General features: G+C 33.2%; 1 protein-coding gene across 3 annotated transcripts in view; it reads right to left on the reverse strand.

Moving 5' to 3' along the window:
• Positions 1-2,663: 2,663 nt before the first annotated feature.
• The window catches only part of LOC132756938 (intraflagellar transport protein 88 homolog), a 29,420-nt gene continuing 19,168 nt past the window's right edge, over positions 2,664-12,915 (reverse strand). For all 3 annotated transcript variants that reach the window (XM_060748079.1, XM_060748077.1, XM_060748078.1), the window contains 9 exons: positions 12,702-12,771; positions 12,030-12,146; positions 8,652-8,760; positions 7,782-7,820; positions 6,764-6,875; positions 5,672-5,787; positions 5,168-5,286; positions 3,737-3,904; positions 2,664-2,932 (listed from right to left, as the gene is read on the reverse strand). In XM_060748079.1, the coding sequence (XP_060604062.1) occupies positions 2,697-2,932; positions 3,737-3,904; positions 5,168-5,286; positions 5,672-5,787; positions 6,764-6,875; positions 7,782-7,820; positions 8,652-8,760; positions 12,030-12,146; positions 12,702-12,771 (1,086 nt within the window). In that variant the 3' untranslated portion in view covers positions 2,664-2,696. The remainder of the gene's footprint in view (positions 2,933-3,736; positions 3,905-5,167; positions 5,287-5,671; positions 5,788-6,763; positions 6,876-7,781; positions 7,821-8,651; positions 8,761-12,029; positions 12,147-12,701; positions 12,772-12,915) is intronic.

A 12,915-nucleotide genomic window follows, 5' to 3' on the forward strand; every position in this document is an offset into this window, starting at 1 on the left:
CGGGTTTTCCCATAAAAAGGATTTAAAAAAGTTAAAGCTATCAGATCTTTGGCCCCTGCACTAGGGCACTTTTTCAGCCCAGTACTTTTTTTAAAAGGGTTTTCCCTAAAAATAAGGGTTTTGGGTCCATTTTAAAAAATAACAAGTCCTTTTAAAAAATTATAAGGTATATTTTGGGGGTAAATCGGGACGGGCTGAAAGTATGGGTTTACTTTTTTTGGTTTAAAAAATTAAATTTTTCTTTGTTTAATTTTGAATACACGTGCAAAAGGGGGAAGTTTTTTACCACTTTTTACATACAATTCAAAATTACTTCTTTGGGACGTGATGGTAATTTTTATTTGGGTCCATTTAGTGCTATATAGGCACTGGGGATTTTTGTTCAACTTGGAATATTTGACACACAAACTACCTACTAAATACAAGACAATAAAATTTATGTGAAGGAGAAAAGTACTGTGAATATCAAATTTCTTTATTTACTTTATTTTTTTGCCATCCCAAAAGAATGTCATCTCCAATAGTTTTGCCAAATGTTATGAAGTACCTAGGATCAAAGTTTGTTCAGACATTTTTTCACCTGGCATGGACCACATCACAGTAAAATCGATGAAAAGATAAAACATCTAAACTGATTTTCTCCTTGGAAAAAAGGTTGAAAATTCGGATTAAATTCCTTGAAATGACATTGCATATTACATGGGGATGACCAAAATATCAATGACCTTTATCATGTTGTGTTAAACCCCTTTTTTTATGGAGAAAGGGCCAAAGTCCCCTGTCTTAAACTTTAATCATAGGACATTTTTCTGGGTTTATGCGAAAAATTATTTTGGGGCTTTTCTATTCAAACAATTGGAAATTACTTACTCGACCCCGCTTAGGCATCACACTGGGTTTGTTTTTTCATGAAAGTTGGAATTTTCTAAAAAAATTCTAAAAAGGGAAAATGGGTTTTAAAATTCACCATTTTTTTCACGTGATCATCTATATATTTGGGGGGGCCAGAGTTTGCCCCTTTTTCTTTAAAATTGAATTAAAAAATATGATCCTAGTTTCATGGGTTTTAAACCCCCGTAGGGGCAAGGGGTTTTTTCCTTTTTAAGGGAAGAAAAAATTTCCCTTTATTTTCTTTAGGGACTGGGTTTGGGGCCAGGACGGAAACGAAAGTGGTGTCTATAAGCTTTAGCTTATGATTTAAAAAATAAATTTCTGTATAAAACCAAAAATAAGAATTTGGCAAGTGTGGGTGGGCTACCAGGGAACTTCTTGTTATATGAAACACCTTTTCTGCAAAAAATTTAAAGGGATGATGAAAAAATAAAAAAAGATGAAAAGAAAATCATTAAAATTGAAGAATATTAACCCCTTCCGGGAACCCCAAAACACGTTTAAAAATTTGTGGTACATTTTTACAAATAAAAGATTTATTTTACAGAAATGAATAATTGTCAACACTACTGAAAAATGGAATTAAAGCTGCATTCCTTCAAATGAGCCAAAATATTTCAAGGAAAAAAATCTTGAGAAAAAAATGTACTATGATTTCAAGGAAATTAAAAAGATTTAAGTAATTATTTACAAGTTATGTGCATTTAATGACTCATTTTGCAGTATTTTTATTTTAGAATTCAAACAATAATTCTGAAAACTACAGGCAGCAGATATACATGTATATAGCTTTATACACTTTTAAACAACCAAACATTATTTTTTATAGATAATGTATCTACTAATATCTATCATCAAAAAGTTCTCTTTTTTTTTTACTATAAATGAAATTTTAAAACTGCTGTTAATTGATTTAAACATACTTTCCTATACTTCATTAGCAGAAATACATATAAATAGCGAGCATTGTGAAAGATCAAGCTTTTGCCAAAATCAATGGCTAAAAAGCTTTTATAAATTTTTAGCTAAATTACTGAATGAAACATTTTCCCCCATTATATAGTATACAAAAAACTTCACAGAATCTTATAAATATAATCTTTTCGAAAATACCTTTAACTAATTAAGCATTAATATAACAAATATGTACAAAATATAATCAGTAACATGTAACTGGACGGAATTAAATGATAAACAATAAATAAGTCTTTGATATGTACATAAAGGAATTAACGAGAAAACTTTTTTCGTATGTTTTTGAGCTTGTGATCACAGGTCTATACAATTTCAAAAAACAGTTAAGATTTGGCCAGTTGTATTTTTTGGGAGACGGTTCAAGTTTATCCATTTGTCAGTCTTATATTTGTCAAGTTTAAAGTGATATAATTTTAATTGAAAAGATCACATAAAATTCCTCAAATAGTGTAATCCTACAGATATGAAAAACATTATCTGAATAATTTACAGACTCACAATTTCTATAAATCTAAACAGCAAATTTTCTTATATTTGTCAAACTTTTATTTCTCAAGATAATTATGTAAAAGAAAAAGATGTCATATTACATGAAAAAGTTATTGAAAAGGTACAAGATCACACAAAAGGTCTATTTCACATGTAAAGTGTAACATAATCTGCTGAATAGAAGAAAGTAAGATTATCTATTGAAAAAGTTTTGAGAAAACAAAATCTTTTGCATACATTAGATCAGATCTAGGGTTGTTTTTTTTTCAAATGTTATGTTAAAATGAGTCAGATCTGATTTTTTTTCCCGAACATAATGAGTCGGCTATAAATGAGTGAGTTTATTCTGGTAAAAGATCATCGCCTAGTTCTTCATCGGCAAACTCATCATCCAGGTTGTGTCTCTTTGCAGCCGTTTTTGGTCTTTCCATTTGAGGTCCAAGAGGATCAACGTAATTTGAATCAACTTCCTGTTTACGTGGTTGGAATGACTCTTCATCTGCATCGTCGAGATTTGGTCGTCTTCTGGCGGCCCCTCGTTTACCTGCTCCTCTCGTACCAGCACTTGTTTCACGATCTAAACATTTAAAACAATTTTTTTTAATTTAAATTTCTGATTGCCATAATAATGATTGCATTTTAATGTGATTTAGATTTTACAAATGATTGAAAGATAAAAATGAACGTTTCCTTAAAATATTTATACTAACACTTCAATGATCATTCCTTCCTCATCTGAGAATGTGCGAATTTGCATTCATAGCGCCACCTATAAGCACTGCAGATAAGATATGAACTTTAATGGTCATGTTTCATGGTATATGCTACAGTTCATCACTGTTTAAGAGATTAATAAAGGTAAGGTATTTTTATTATTACAAATCCTGGATTACCACTGTATCAGTGAAGACCATTCAATAGCCAGTTGTGAAATATGTGTGAAGAGATGAACAAGTAAAATTGATAAAACATCTTAATTGCACTGTGTCTATGTACGATTTTTTTATAACAATCAAATAAAATTTGCAGAATTGATAAACAAACGCAACATAAGTAGTGACAATATTCTCAGAAAACTAGGCTTTCCCTAGAAGACTGAATTACAAAACACTGACAATATGCTCCATTGTACTTGAAGAAGATACTAGGCAGTTGAAATCCTTTAAAATATGCAATAAGATTTGTGCACAAAAAGTATATGTATTGCTAAAACATAAATGGAGGAAAGAAAAACAACAAAAGGCCATATTTCCACTAAAAATTATTGAACAAAAAACCAGACAGTATGTGCAAGGGCACTTGAAAAATTTAGGGGGAATGTTTTGAAAGTACAATATCTTGATGAATTTACACAAAACAACATATTTGTAAGTTTAGTTACCGGCTTCAGCACTTCCTTCTCTTCTGCGTCCAGATCCACGCCGAGTACCACTACTGGCACGCTGGTCCTTCAACTCTTTAGCTTTCTCGGCTTTCTTCAATTTTGTGGCATATTCTTGAGCTTCTTTCAATCCAAGGTCCGAACATATACGTACAAGGAACTTAAGACCTGTTGATAAATAATGAATGAAGATTTATTTAGATTTCATGAAAATTTTGAAAAAGTATTTAAATTTTGCAAAGTGCAAAGTGTGCTTACAATTCATGTAAATTACCAAAAAAAATAGGTCAAAACATACAAAATTGCCCTTACTGCATTAGTCTCACAGTAAAAATGTGGTGTTTAAATACTGCAAAATCGGTCATTAATCGCAAATAACATGTAAATTATAACTTAAATCTTGAATAGTTTACTTTTCTTAAAATCTCAGTAAAATTTTCTCAAGTAACATTTTCTCGACTTATTTTGGCTCATCTAGAGGCATGCAGCTATAACCCCAAACCTACTGGAACTGACAGTGATTAGCATTTGCCACCAGTAAACAGCCAGACCTGTTCTGAACATCTTTGACTCAGGCTCTATACATTTGGAAGCTCACATTTTGTGAATATTAACTTTAAATCCAATTATTTTCAAACGAGCTGTTCGAGATTGAAAGCAGGTCAAAACCATTACACAGATTCAGCAGATTAAGGGTCTACTCTTTGAGCACTTGTACAGATAATAGACATTTGGCTTCAGTAAAGAGCCAGACCAGGCTGCATATAGATACAACCTGACTAGGGTTTATACTGAATCCTTCTGAATGTTAATACATGTACACGTATTCTGATTTGAAATCCTTTTACCTATTATTGGAGTGTTCCAAATTCAAAGGTCATGGCCATTTATTGGAGTTTTCCAGATTCAAAGGACAAGGCTGAGTGTTCCAGATTCAAAGGACATGGCCATTACACAGATTTACCAGTGTCTGGATTTAGATTATTGTAGACAGTTTTTCAGTTCACCATGAAAAGCATTACAATTTAATGTTAAAGATTCATTATGTAGAAAAAGTAAAAATTAGAAATTTTTTGACATTGGCATCAGTACAAACTTCCAAACTGGTACATGAACTTGTGCTTAGTTGGTGTCCATAGACACACAATCCATTGGTGGATAGTGATTGCCTAGTGGCTAAAGTAACTGCCTCTAAACCCAGTGATTGTGGGTTCAAGCCCTTCTAGAGTGACAACCGTATTTCCTTGTATATTACCAGTCCTAGTTAGTTCCAGGAAGCTGACTAGAGAGCGATGATTCAAGTAACCTTTCATCATGATTTAGTTTAGTTAAATATCTTTAAAATTAACCCATTTTTTGGTTTGTTGTTATCTAATCTTACAGTTCAACCTTATTAACACAATAAACAATTTGTAATAATTTACAACTTACATTCTACGTTATCTGGGAATTTTCTGTGTATAAATTTATATGTTTCCAAGGCTTGGTTATAATTTCCACTTCGTCTATGACAACTGGCTATCATTAAATGCCACTTTACTTGATTTGGTCTGAAAAATATATTGAGTCATGTTGATTTTTTAAAATAGTTACACATTATACTATAAACTTTTTTGTACCTGCCTAAGATGAAAATTGCTAAGTAAACAATTGTCTACAATAAATTCATAAACAATCATTGATGTTACCTAGGATTAAAAAAACAACAACAGAATACAAGATTACAAGATGCTTAATCTAACAACTTATAACTTTACAACCTCATGATGGTTCAGTGTAGAATGATTATAAACAAATTTAAATCAACCAAACCTTAAAATGAAGTGTAGTTTTCCAATTTTTTATATTTAAAATTTACATTTGTTATCACTTTGCTTATTTTGTACATAAAGTAAATACAGAAATTTCTGATAAAATATAAAAACATTAACTTACTGTACTATACCAGCTCTCTCAAAATAATGGATAGCTTTTTCACAGAATTTGGAGTCTATATAATAAGCGCCTAGCCATTCTATCACAGGTATATTGGATGGGAAATATCTGTAGGACTGAAAATATAAAATAATACAGTCATAATTTATAACAGTGTCTCTCCACATAATTTCTACATGATTGAAATTATTCATATTTGAAGTTGTTTCAAAAATTTTAAAAGCTTGTTTCAAAAGCAAGAACATTTGACTTCTTTAATTAAATTTCTTTACTCAACTGGAGGAATGCTGCTTTAAAACCCATCATTGTACAAAGGTTTCAAATAAAGTACATGTATATGCAGTCTACTTGATCAATCCAACAATTCAAAATTACCATTTTATAATCATGTCTAAATTTCTGTATGTTTATATAGAAAAGACAAACACACACAAATTTAATTTGAACTGCAAAGCAAGTAAAGCATGTTCTGTTAAAAGTTTTGCAATGTAAAACCATGAAATGGCTAAGAAGGCTGTCAAATGAATGTTAATATATATAAGTCCTCAGTCAAAGATTTGATTTTGTTCTATGTGAAACAGTCACTGTAAAGATAATATATGGCAATTTTCAAGCTTAACTGGTGGAGGAAGGTCCCTGGTGCTCCTCTTTGTGTTATTTTAGAATAGACCACTATCAATAGTAGAACCATCAACCGTCTTTAAGGCAACAATTAAAAGTCATTGACAGGATTTGAGCAAAAAACAGAGAGGCAATGAATTTTTTAATCAAAGTCTTGAACAATTCAACCACGAAAGTCCCTCTCTGTCAATGGAGTCTGACAAATACGATATAAATAAATATGAGCCGTGCCATGACAAAACCATCATAGTGCGTTTGCGACCAGCATGGATCCAGACCAGCCTGCGCATCCGCACAGTCTGATCAGGATCCATGATGATCGCTATAAGTTTCTCTACTTGATTTAGGGTTTGTAAGCGAACAGCATGGATCCTGATCAGACTGCGGGGATGTGCAGGCTGGTCTGGATCCCTGCTGGTCGCAAACGCACTGTGTTGGTTTCGTCGTGACGCAGTTCAAATATATACATACATCATAGTAGTACTGGAATGCCTGAGATTTATCACCGTCATTGTCATATATTTCACCCATTCTAGCAAGAACTGAACAATCTGTGGGTACCACACCAATCAACTGCATGAACCTATCAATGAGAATTAAAACTTATCTTTAAAACAGCACGTTATCATATTTGGACCACAAAATATGTTCTCTTTTCAAAATAATCAAGCAAGGTTCTATAATCAAGCAACATTCTATTTGAAATACTTTGAAAGCATGGCCTCAGTGGAAAGTTTTTTTAAGAATGCATTTGCTGATTACAAGACTGTGTAAAACTATTCATGGATGGAAAATTATATGCAGAGATTTGAGTTTTCAATTTATGCTCCAATTATCATATCTCTTTAATAACAACCACCTTACAAATATTAATCCTATAAAATTATATAACACATCATTCATAATTTCTGGACAGCTTTCCTGGACACCTATAGTATAAACATTTTCAAGCTTAATATTTAACATCAGAATGTATTGGTGGTAGGTGATGTCAGATGATCAAGTGAGTTGTCGAGACAGAGCAGTACTTTAAGTATTTTGTTTTTATTTATATAACTCGGTAGTATTAACATTCTGACAACAAAACACTGCTGAATTTTTCACTTGTTGTCCCAAAGAGAAACACCCAGTTTATGAACAATTATGAACATCCAGGATTTCATGGCATGTATGACATATCAGTTGTTTACGAATAAAATGAGCCGTGTCATGACAAAACCAACATAATGGGTTTGCGACCAGCATGGATCCAGACCAGCCTGCGCATCCGCGCAGTCTGATCAGGATCCATGCTGTTCGCTTACAAACCCTATAACAAGTAGAGAAACTGATAGCGAACAGCATGGATCCTGATCAGACTGCGCGGATGCGCAGGCTGGTCTGGATCCATGCTGGTCGCAAACCCATTATGTTGGTTTTGTCATGGCGCGGCTCATTTAATATTGAAACTCTATTCAAAGTAAACATTAACATAAACAACTTAACTTACCACTCTGTAGCTTGTGCAGAATCTTCAAGTTGATCATGACTGTTCTAATGTCAAGGAAATAACCAGTTTGTATCAGTACATATAGGCTGTATACCCTTACAGATTCCAGATAGAACTAAACAGTAATCTAACTGCCAATCAAACTGATTTAGATAAACCTGTATCATAATCAAAGGGACTTCAGTGAGGTATTTTGACATGAGGGGACTGGAAATATATTTTTATGCTTTGTGTACTTTTTGATGTAGGTCCAGACTAATAATTTTCTTATGTGTTGTATAAAAAAAATTTATGAGGCAGCTTAACCCTAAAATAAAAGACATTTACCAGTAACTCAAACTGGTGTTTTTCATTATTATGTAGTATATTCCTTGCTATTTTTAAAAAATATTTTTCCACTTTAAAAGTGCCTCAGCTGATTTATGTAACAATTTCAATTTTTATGTTTTCAGGATTTTGGCTCTCTGTGGAGCTTCTTTTAATATCTATTTTATGACATTATCTTTACAAATGATGTTAATCAGTCCAAAATCCCTGAAAAAAACTCTAATCTCAGGTGTCGCTTTGAGCATTATTTCAAGCACAAACTGCTTGAGTAGAACTACTGACGTTCTAAAAGCTAGCTGGATAGATTCCTCACATGAAAGAATCCAAATTCCCTGGTGGGATTCCAACCCACAACGATGAGGGGCAAGAAGTTTAAAGTCATTGACCGTCACCACTTGGCAACTGACGTCCCACAAATGGTTATCTCTTTCCATATGATACAATCACCTGATTAAAGCTTCTTAGAATAGAATCTCAGTGTATGTATATGTACCATGCATGTAGCTTCATTAAATAATTATGTTGTATGCAATACAAGGATACATGTCTGCTATTTGGAATATAACTTGTGGAGAATTTCTTAAAATAGCGTGTAGTTTGTAAAAGGCATCGAGAGCATCCTCCAGACGACCTATCTTTTTGTTTGTTAAACCTGAAATAAAGCACAAATTAAAGGACACATAAAATTCTCTGACCATTTAGAAGACCTGTTAATCAGAAATTTTTGCAATGGATTTGATTTCAAAAAATAAAGATTTTCACTAAAATAATTGTTCCTTAGATATTCAAGTATCAAATAAGTTTAACAGCAGTGATTAGTAATTTGCAAATATCTAATTTGCCAATTAGTCCCAAATGTTTACTAAGTAAACTTTTGGTCTTGCATAAATATCTAATTTTTAAATATAACTCTTGGATTCTAATGATAACTAGAACTCCGCGAGTCGAATGTGTCGCCTTGTGAACAATATAGTTTAGGAGAAATGGCCAGGACAAAAATGAAATAAGAAAACTAACAAAGGGCAATAGCTCAAAAAATAATAAGTGCAGAGCAGCAGTTTCTATGCACTGCACTTCTTATCAATAAGATCTATCATTCTATGATGTTTCAAGTCCATATCTTTTATGATTTATGAGAAATGGCCTGGACAAAAGTAAAATATGAAAATATATAAAGGGTAATAAAAAATCAAAAATAAGAAATGCAGAGTACCGGTTCTTGTACACTGCACTTTTTCTTAATGAGATCTATCATCCTATGAAGTTTCATGTCTATAGCTTTCATAATTGAGGAGAAATGACCTGGAAAAAAATAAAGTAAGAAAATTAACAAAGGGCAATAACTCAAACAAGAGCTGTCGGTAGGACAGCAACGCTCGACTATTCTTAGTGCTTGATAGTACAAAGAATGCTTGATACAGTTACCTCCTCCTGTTTACAAGTTGGGGTCATGATGGTGAACAAGTGTGCAAAGTTTCAAAGCCATATGTCAATGGACTTTAAAAATATTTGAACTATTACAAAAACTTTAACGTAAATTCTAAGTCGAAAAAATGGCATAATTCTGTCAAAATGCTTGATAGAGTTACCTCTTCCTGTCTACAGGTTGGGGTCATGATGGTGAACAAGTGTGCAAAGTTTCAAAGCCATATGTCTATGGACTTTGAAAATATTTGAACTATTACAAAAACTTTAACGTAAATTCCAAGTCGAAAAAGGGGCTTCATTCTGTCAAAATGCTTGATAGAGTTACCTCCTCCTGTCTACAGGTTGGGGTCATGATGGTGAACAAGTGTGCAAAGTTTCAAAGCCATATGTCTATGGACTTTGAAAATATTTGAACTATTACAAAAACTTTAACGTAAATTCTAAGTCGAACAAGAGCTGTCGGTAGGACAGCAACGCTCGACTATTCTTAGTGCTTGATAGTAAAAAAAATGTTTGATAGAGTTACCTCCTCCTGTTTACAGGTTGGGGTCATGATGGTGAACAAGTGTACAAAGCCATATGTCAATGGACTTTGAAAATATTTGAACTATTACAAAAACTTTAACGTAAATTCTAAGTCAAAAAAGGGGCATAATTCTGCCAAATGCTTGATAGAGTTACCTCCTCCTGTTTACAGGTTGGGGTCATGATGGTGAACAAGTGTACAAAGTTTCAAAGCCATATGTCAATGGACTTTGAAAATATTTGAACTATTACAAAAACTTTAACGTAAATTCTAAGTCGAAAAAGGGGCATAATTCTGTCAAAATGCTTGATAGAGTTACCTCCTCCTGTTTCCAGGTTGGGGTCATGATGGTGAACAAGTGTGCAAAGTTTCAAAGCCATATGTCAATGGACTTTGAAAATATTTGAACTATTACAAAAACTTTAACATAAATTCTAAGTCGAAAAAGGGGCATAATTCTGTCAAATTGCTTGATAGAGTTACCTCTTCCTGTTTACAGGTTGGGGTCATGATGTTGAACAAGTGTGCAAAGTTTCAAAGCCATATGTCAATGGACTTTGAAAATATTTGAACTATTACAAAAACTTTAACATAAATTCTAAGTCGAAAAAGGGGCATAATTCTGTCAAATTGCTTGATAGAGTTACCTCTTCCTGTTTACAGGTTGGGGTCATGATGTTGAACAAGTGTGCAAAGTTTCAAAGCCATATGTCTATGGACTTTGAAAATATTTGAACTATTACAAAAACTTTAACATAAGTGGTTACGCCGACGCCGACGCTAGGGTGACTGCAATAGCTCTACTTATTCTTATCGAATAGTCGAGCTAAAAAGGGGCATAATTCTGTCAAAATGCTTGATAGAGTTACCTCCTCCTGTCTACAGGTTGGGGTCATGATGGTTATCAAGTGTGCAAAGTTTCAAAGCCATATGTCTATGGACTTTGAAAATATTTGAACTATTAACAAAAACTTTAACGTAAATTCTAAGTCGAAAAAGGGGCATAATTCTGTCAAAATGCTTGATAGAGTTACCTCCTCCTGTCTACAGGTTGGGGTCATGATGGTGAACAAGTGTACAAAGTTTCAAAGCCATATGTCAATGGACTTTGAAAATATTTGAACTATTACAAAAAACTTTAACATAAGTGGTTACGCCAACGCTGACGCGGACGCCGACGCTCGGGTGACTGCAATAGCTCTACTTATTCTTATCGAATAGTCAAGCTAAAAATAAGAAATGCAGAGTACCGGTTCTTGTGCACTGCACTTCTTCTTAATGAGATCTATCATCCTATGAAGTTTCAAGTCCATAGCTTTTATACTTTTGGAAAAATGGCCTGGACAAAAATAAAGTATGAAAATTAATAAAGGGCAATAACTCAAAAAATAAGAAATGCAGAGTACCTGTTCTTGTGCACTGCACTTCTTCTTAATGAGATTTATCATCCTATGAAGTTTCAAGTACATAGCTGTTATACATTAGGAGAAATGGCCCGGACAAAAATAAAGTATGAAAATTAACAAAGGGAAATAACTCAAAAATCAGGAAGTGCAGAGTACCGATTCTTGTGCACTGCACTTCTTTTTAATGAGATCTATCAACGTATGAAGTTTCAAGTCCATAGCTGTTATACATTAGGAGAAATGGCCCGGACAAAATTAAAGAATGAAAATTTACAAAGGGCAATAACTCAAAAATTAAGAAGCGCAGAGTACCGGTCCTTGTGCACTGCACTTCGTGTTATTGAAAGAAGCATGCATACCAAGTTTGAAGTCAATCCGACTTAAAGTGACTGAGTTATGCTCTGGACAAGCTTTAGGGGACGCCGACAACGACGCCGACACCGCCGACAAAAGTAATCCCAATATGTCGCCTTTTCAAGGCGACCCAAAAACTACATAATATTTCTGTCACTACATAAGGAGACTTAAAAAAAAATCTGAAAATACAAAAATTATCATTACCCAAGTTATATAAGGCCTCCACACAGGACGAGTCATTCTGTAATGCTTCTCTGAAAAACTCTCTAGCTTTCTCAAAATCTCCCTTAGAATACAACACATTGCCTTTGTTTACCAATGCTGAAAGAGAGAAAAAAAACATTCATCATTTATAGTAAAGAAACATTAAAGAAAAAAGCTCATTCTGGTGCTTTTAGTACTAACAAAACAGTTCTTCATCAACACATCCTTTTTTAAAGTTTCAATTCCAGGTGTTCAAGATATAAACTCTTCCAGTGTTTGCTTGCGCTATCAGGTATTGTATAATTGTAGTTTGACATATCACTCAGATGTTTTTTATTAAGCCCTTACTATGCTTAATATCTTAAAATGACTTGTTCATCTTTTAATTTGAACAAAATCATTCATCATTTTGAGGGAAATTTTAAAATATATAGTTCCATAATAGCTGACAGTACAGACAATGATCAGACGCACACAGATGTTCCGCCTGGTCTTGGTCTGCACTGTTTTCATGTAGTGACCAGTCCGCCTAGAATTAGTCAAACAATCTTATTCAATTAAATTAATGAAACAATCTTTAATATGTTGACAAAACCGTCGCCTAATTGCAATAACTCCTATAAAATTTAGAAGGACTTATTTCGTTACTGCAGTGAGGTAATAAAACATTACCATAAGGATTGTATCTGTCTGCCGTCATGGCAACCTCTGCATACTTGTCTGCCTGGGCAAGGTCATTCTCCTATAAAATATATAAATATTTCATTCTCAATATTTCTAGCATATAAATTTTAACAAACTTGAGAAAAAAATCCATCAATCAAAAATTTTCTTTTTGAATATTCATACGCTTACCATACACACTTAACTCAGCAGAAAACATAAA

The sequence above is a fragment of the Ruditapes philippinarum genome, unplaced genomic scaffold (assembly GCF_026571515.1).
Source record: "Ruditapes philippinarum isolate M1 unplaced genomic scaffold, ASM2657151v2 ctg1426_1_1_1_1, whole genome shotgun sequence".
NCBI lineage: Eukaryota > Metazoa > Mollusca > Bivalvia > Venerida > Veneridae > Ruditapes > Ruditapes philippinarum.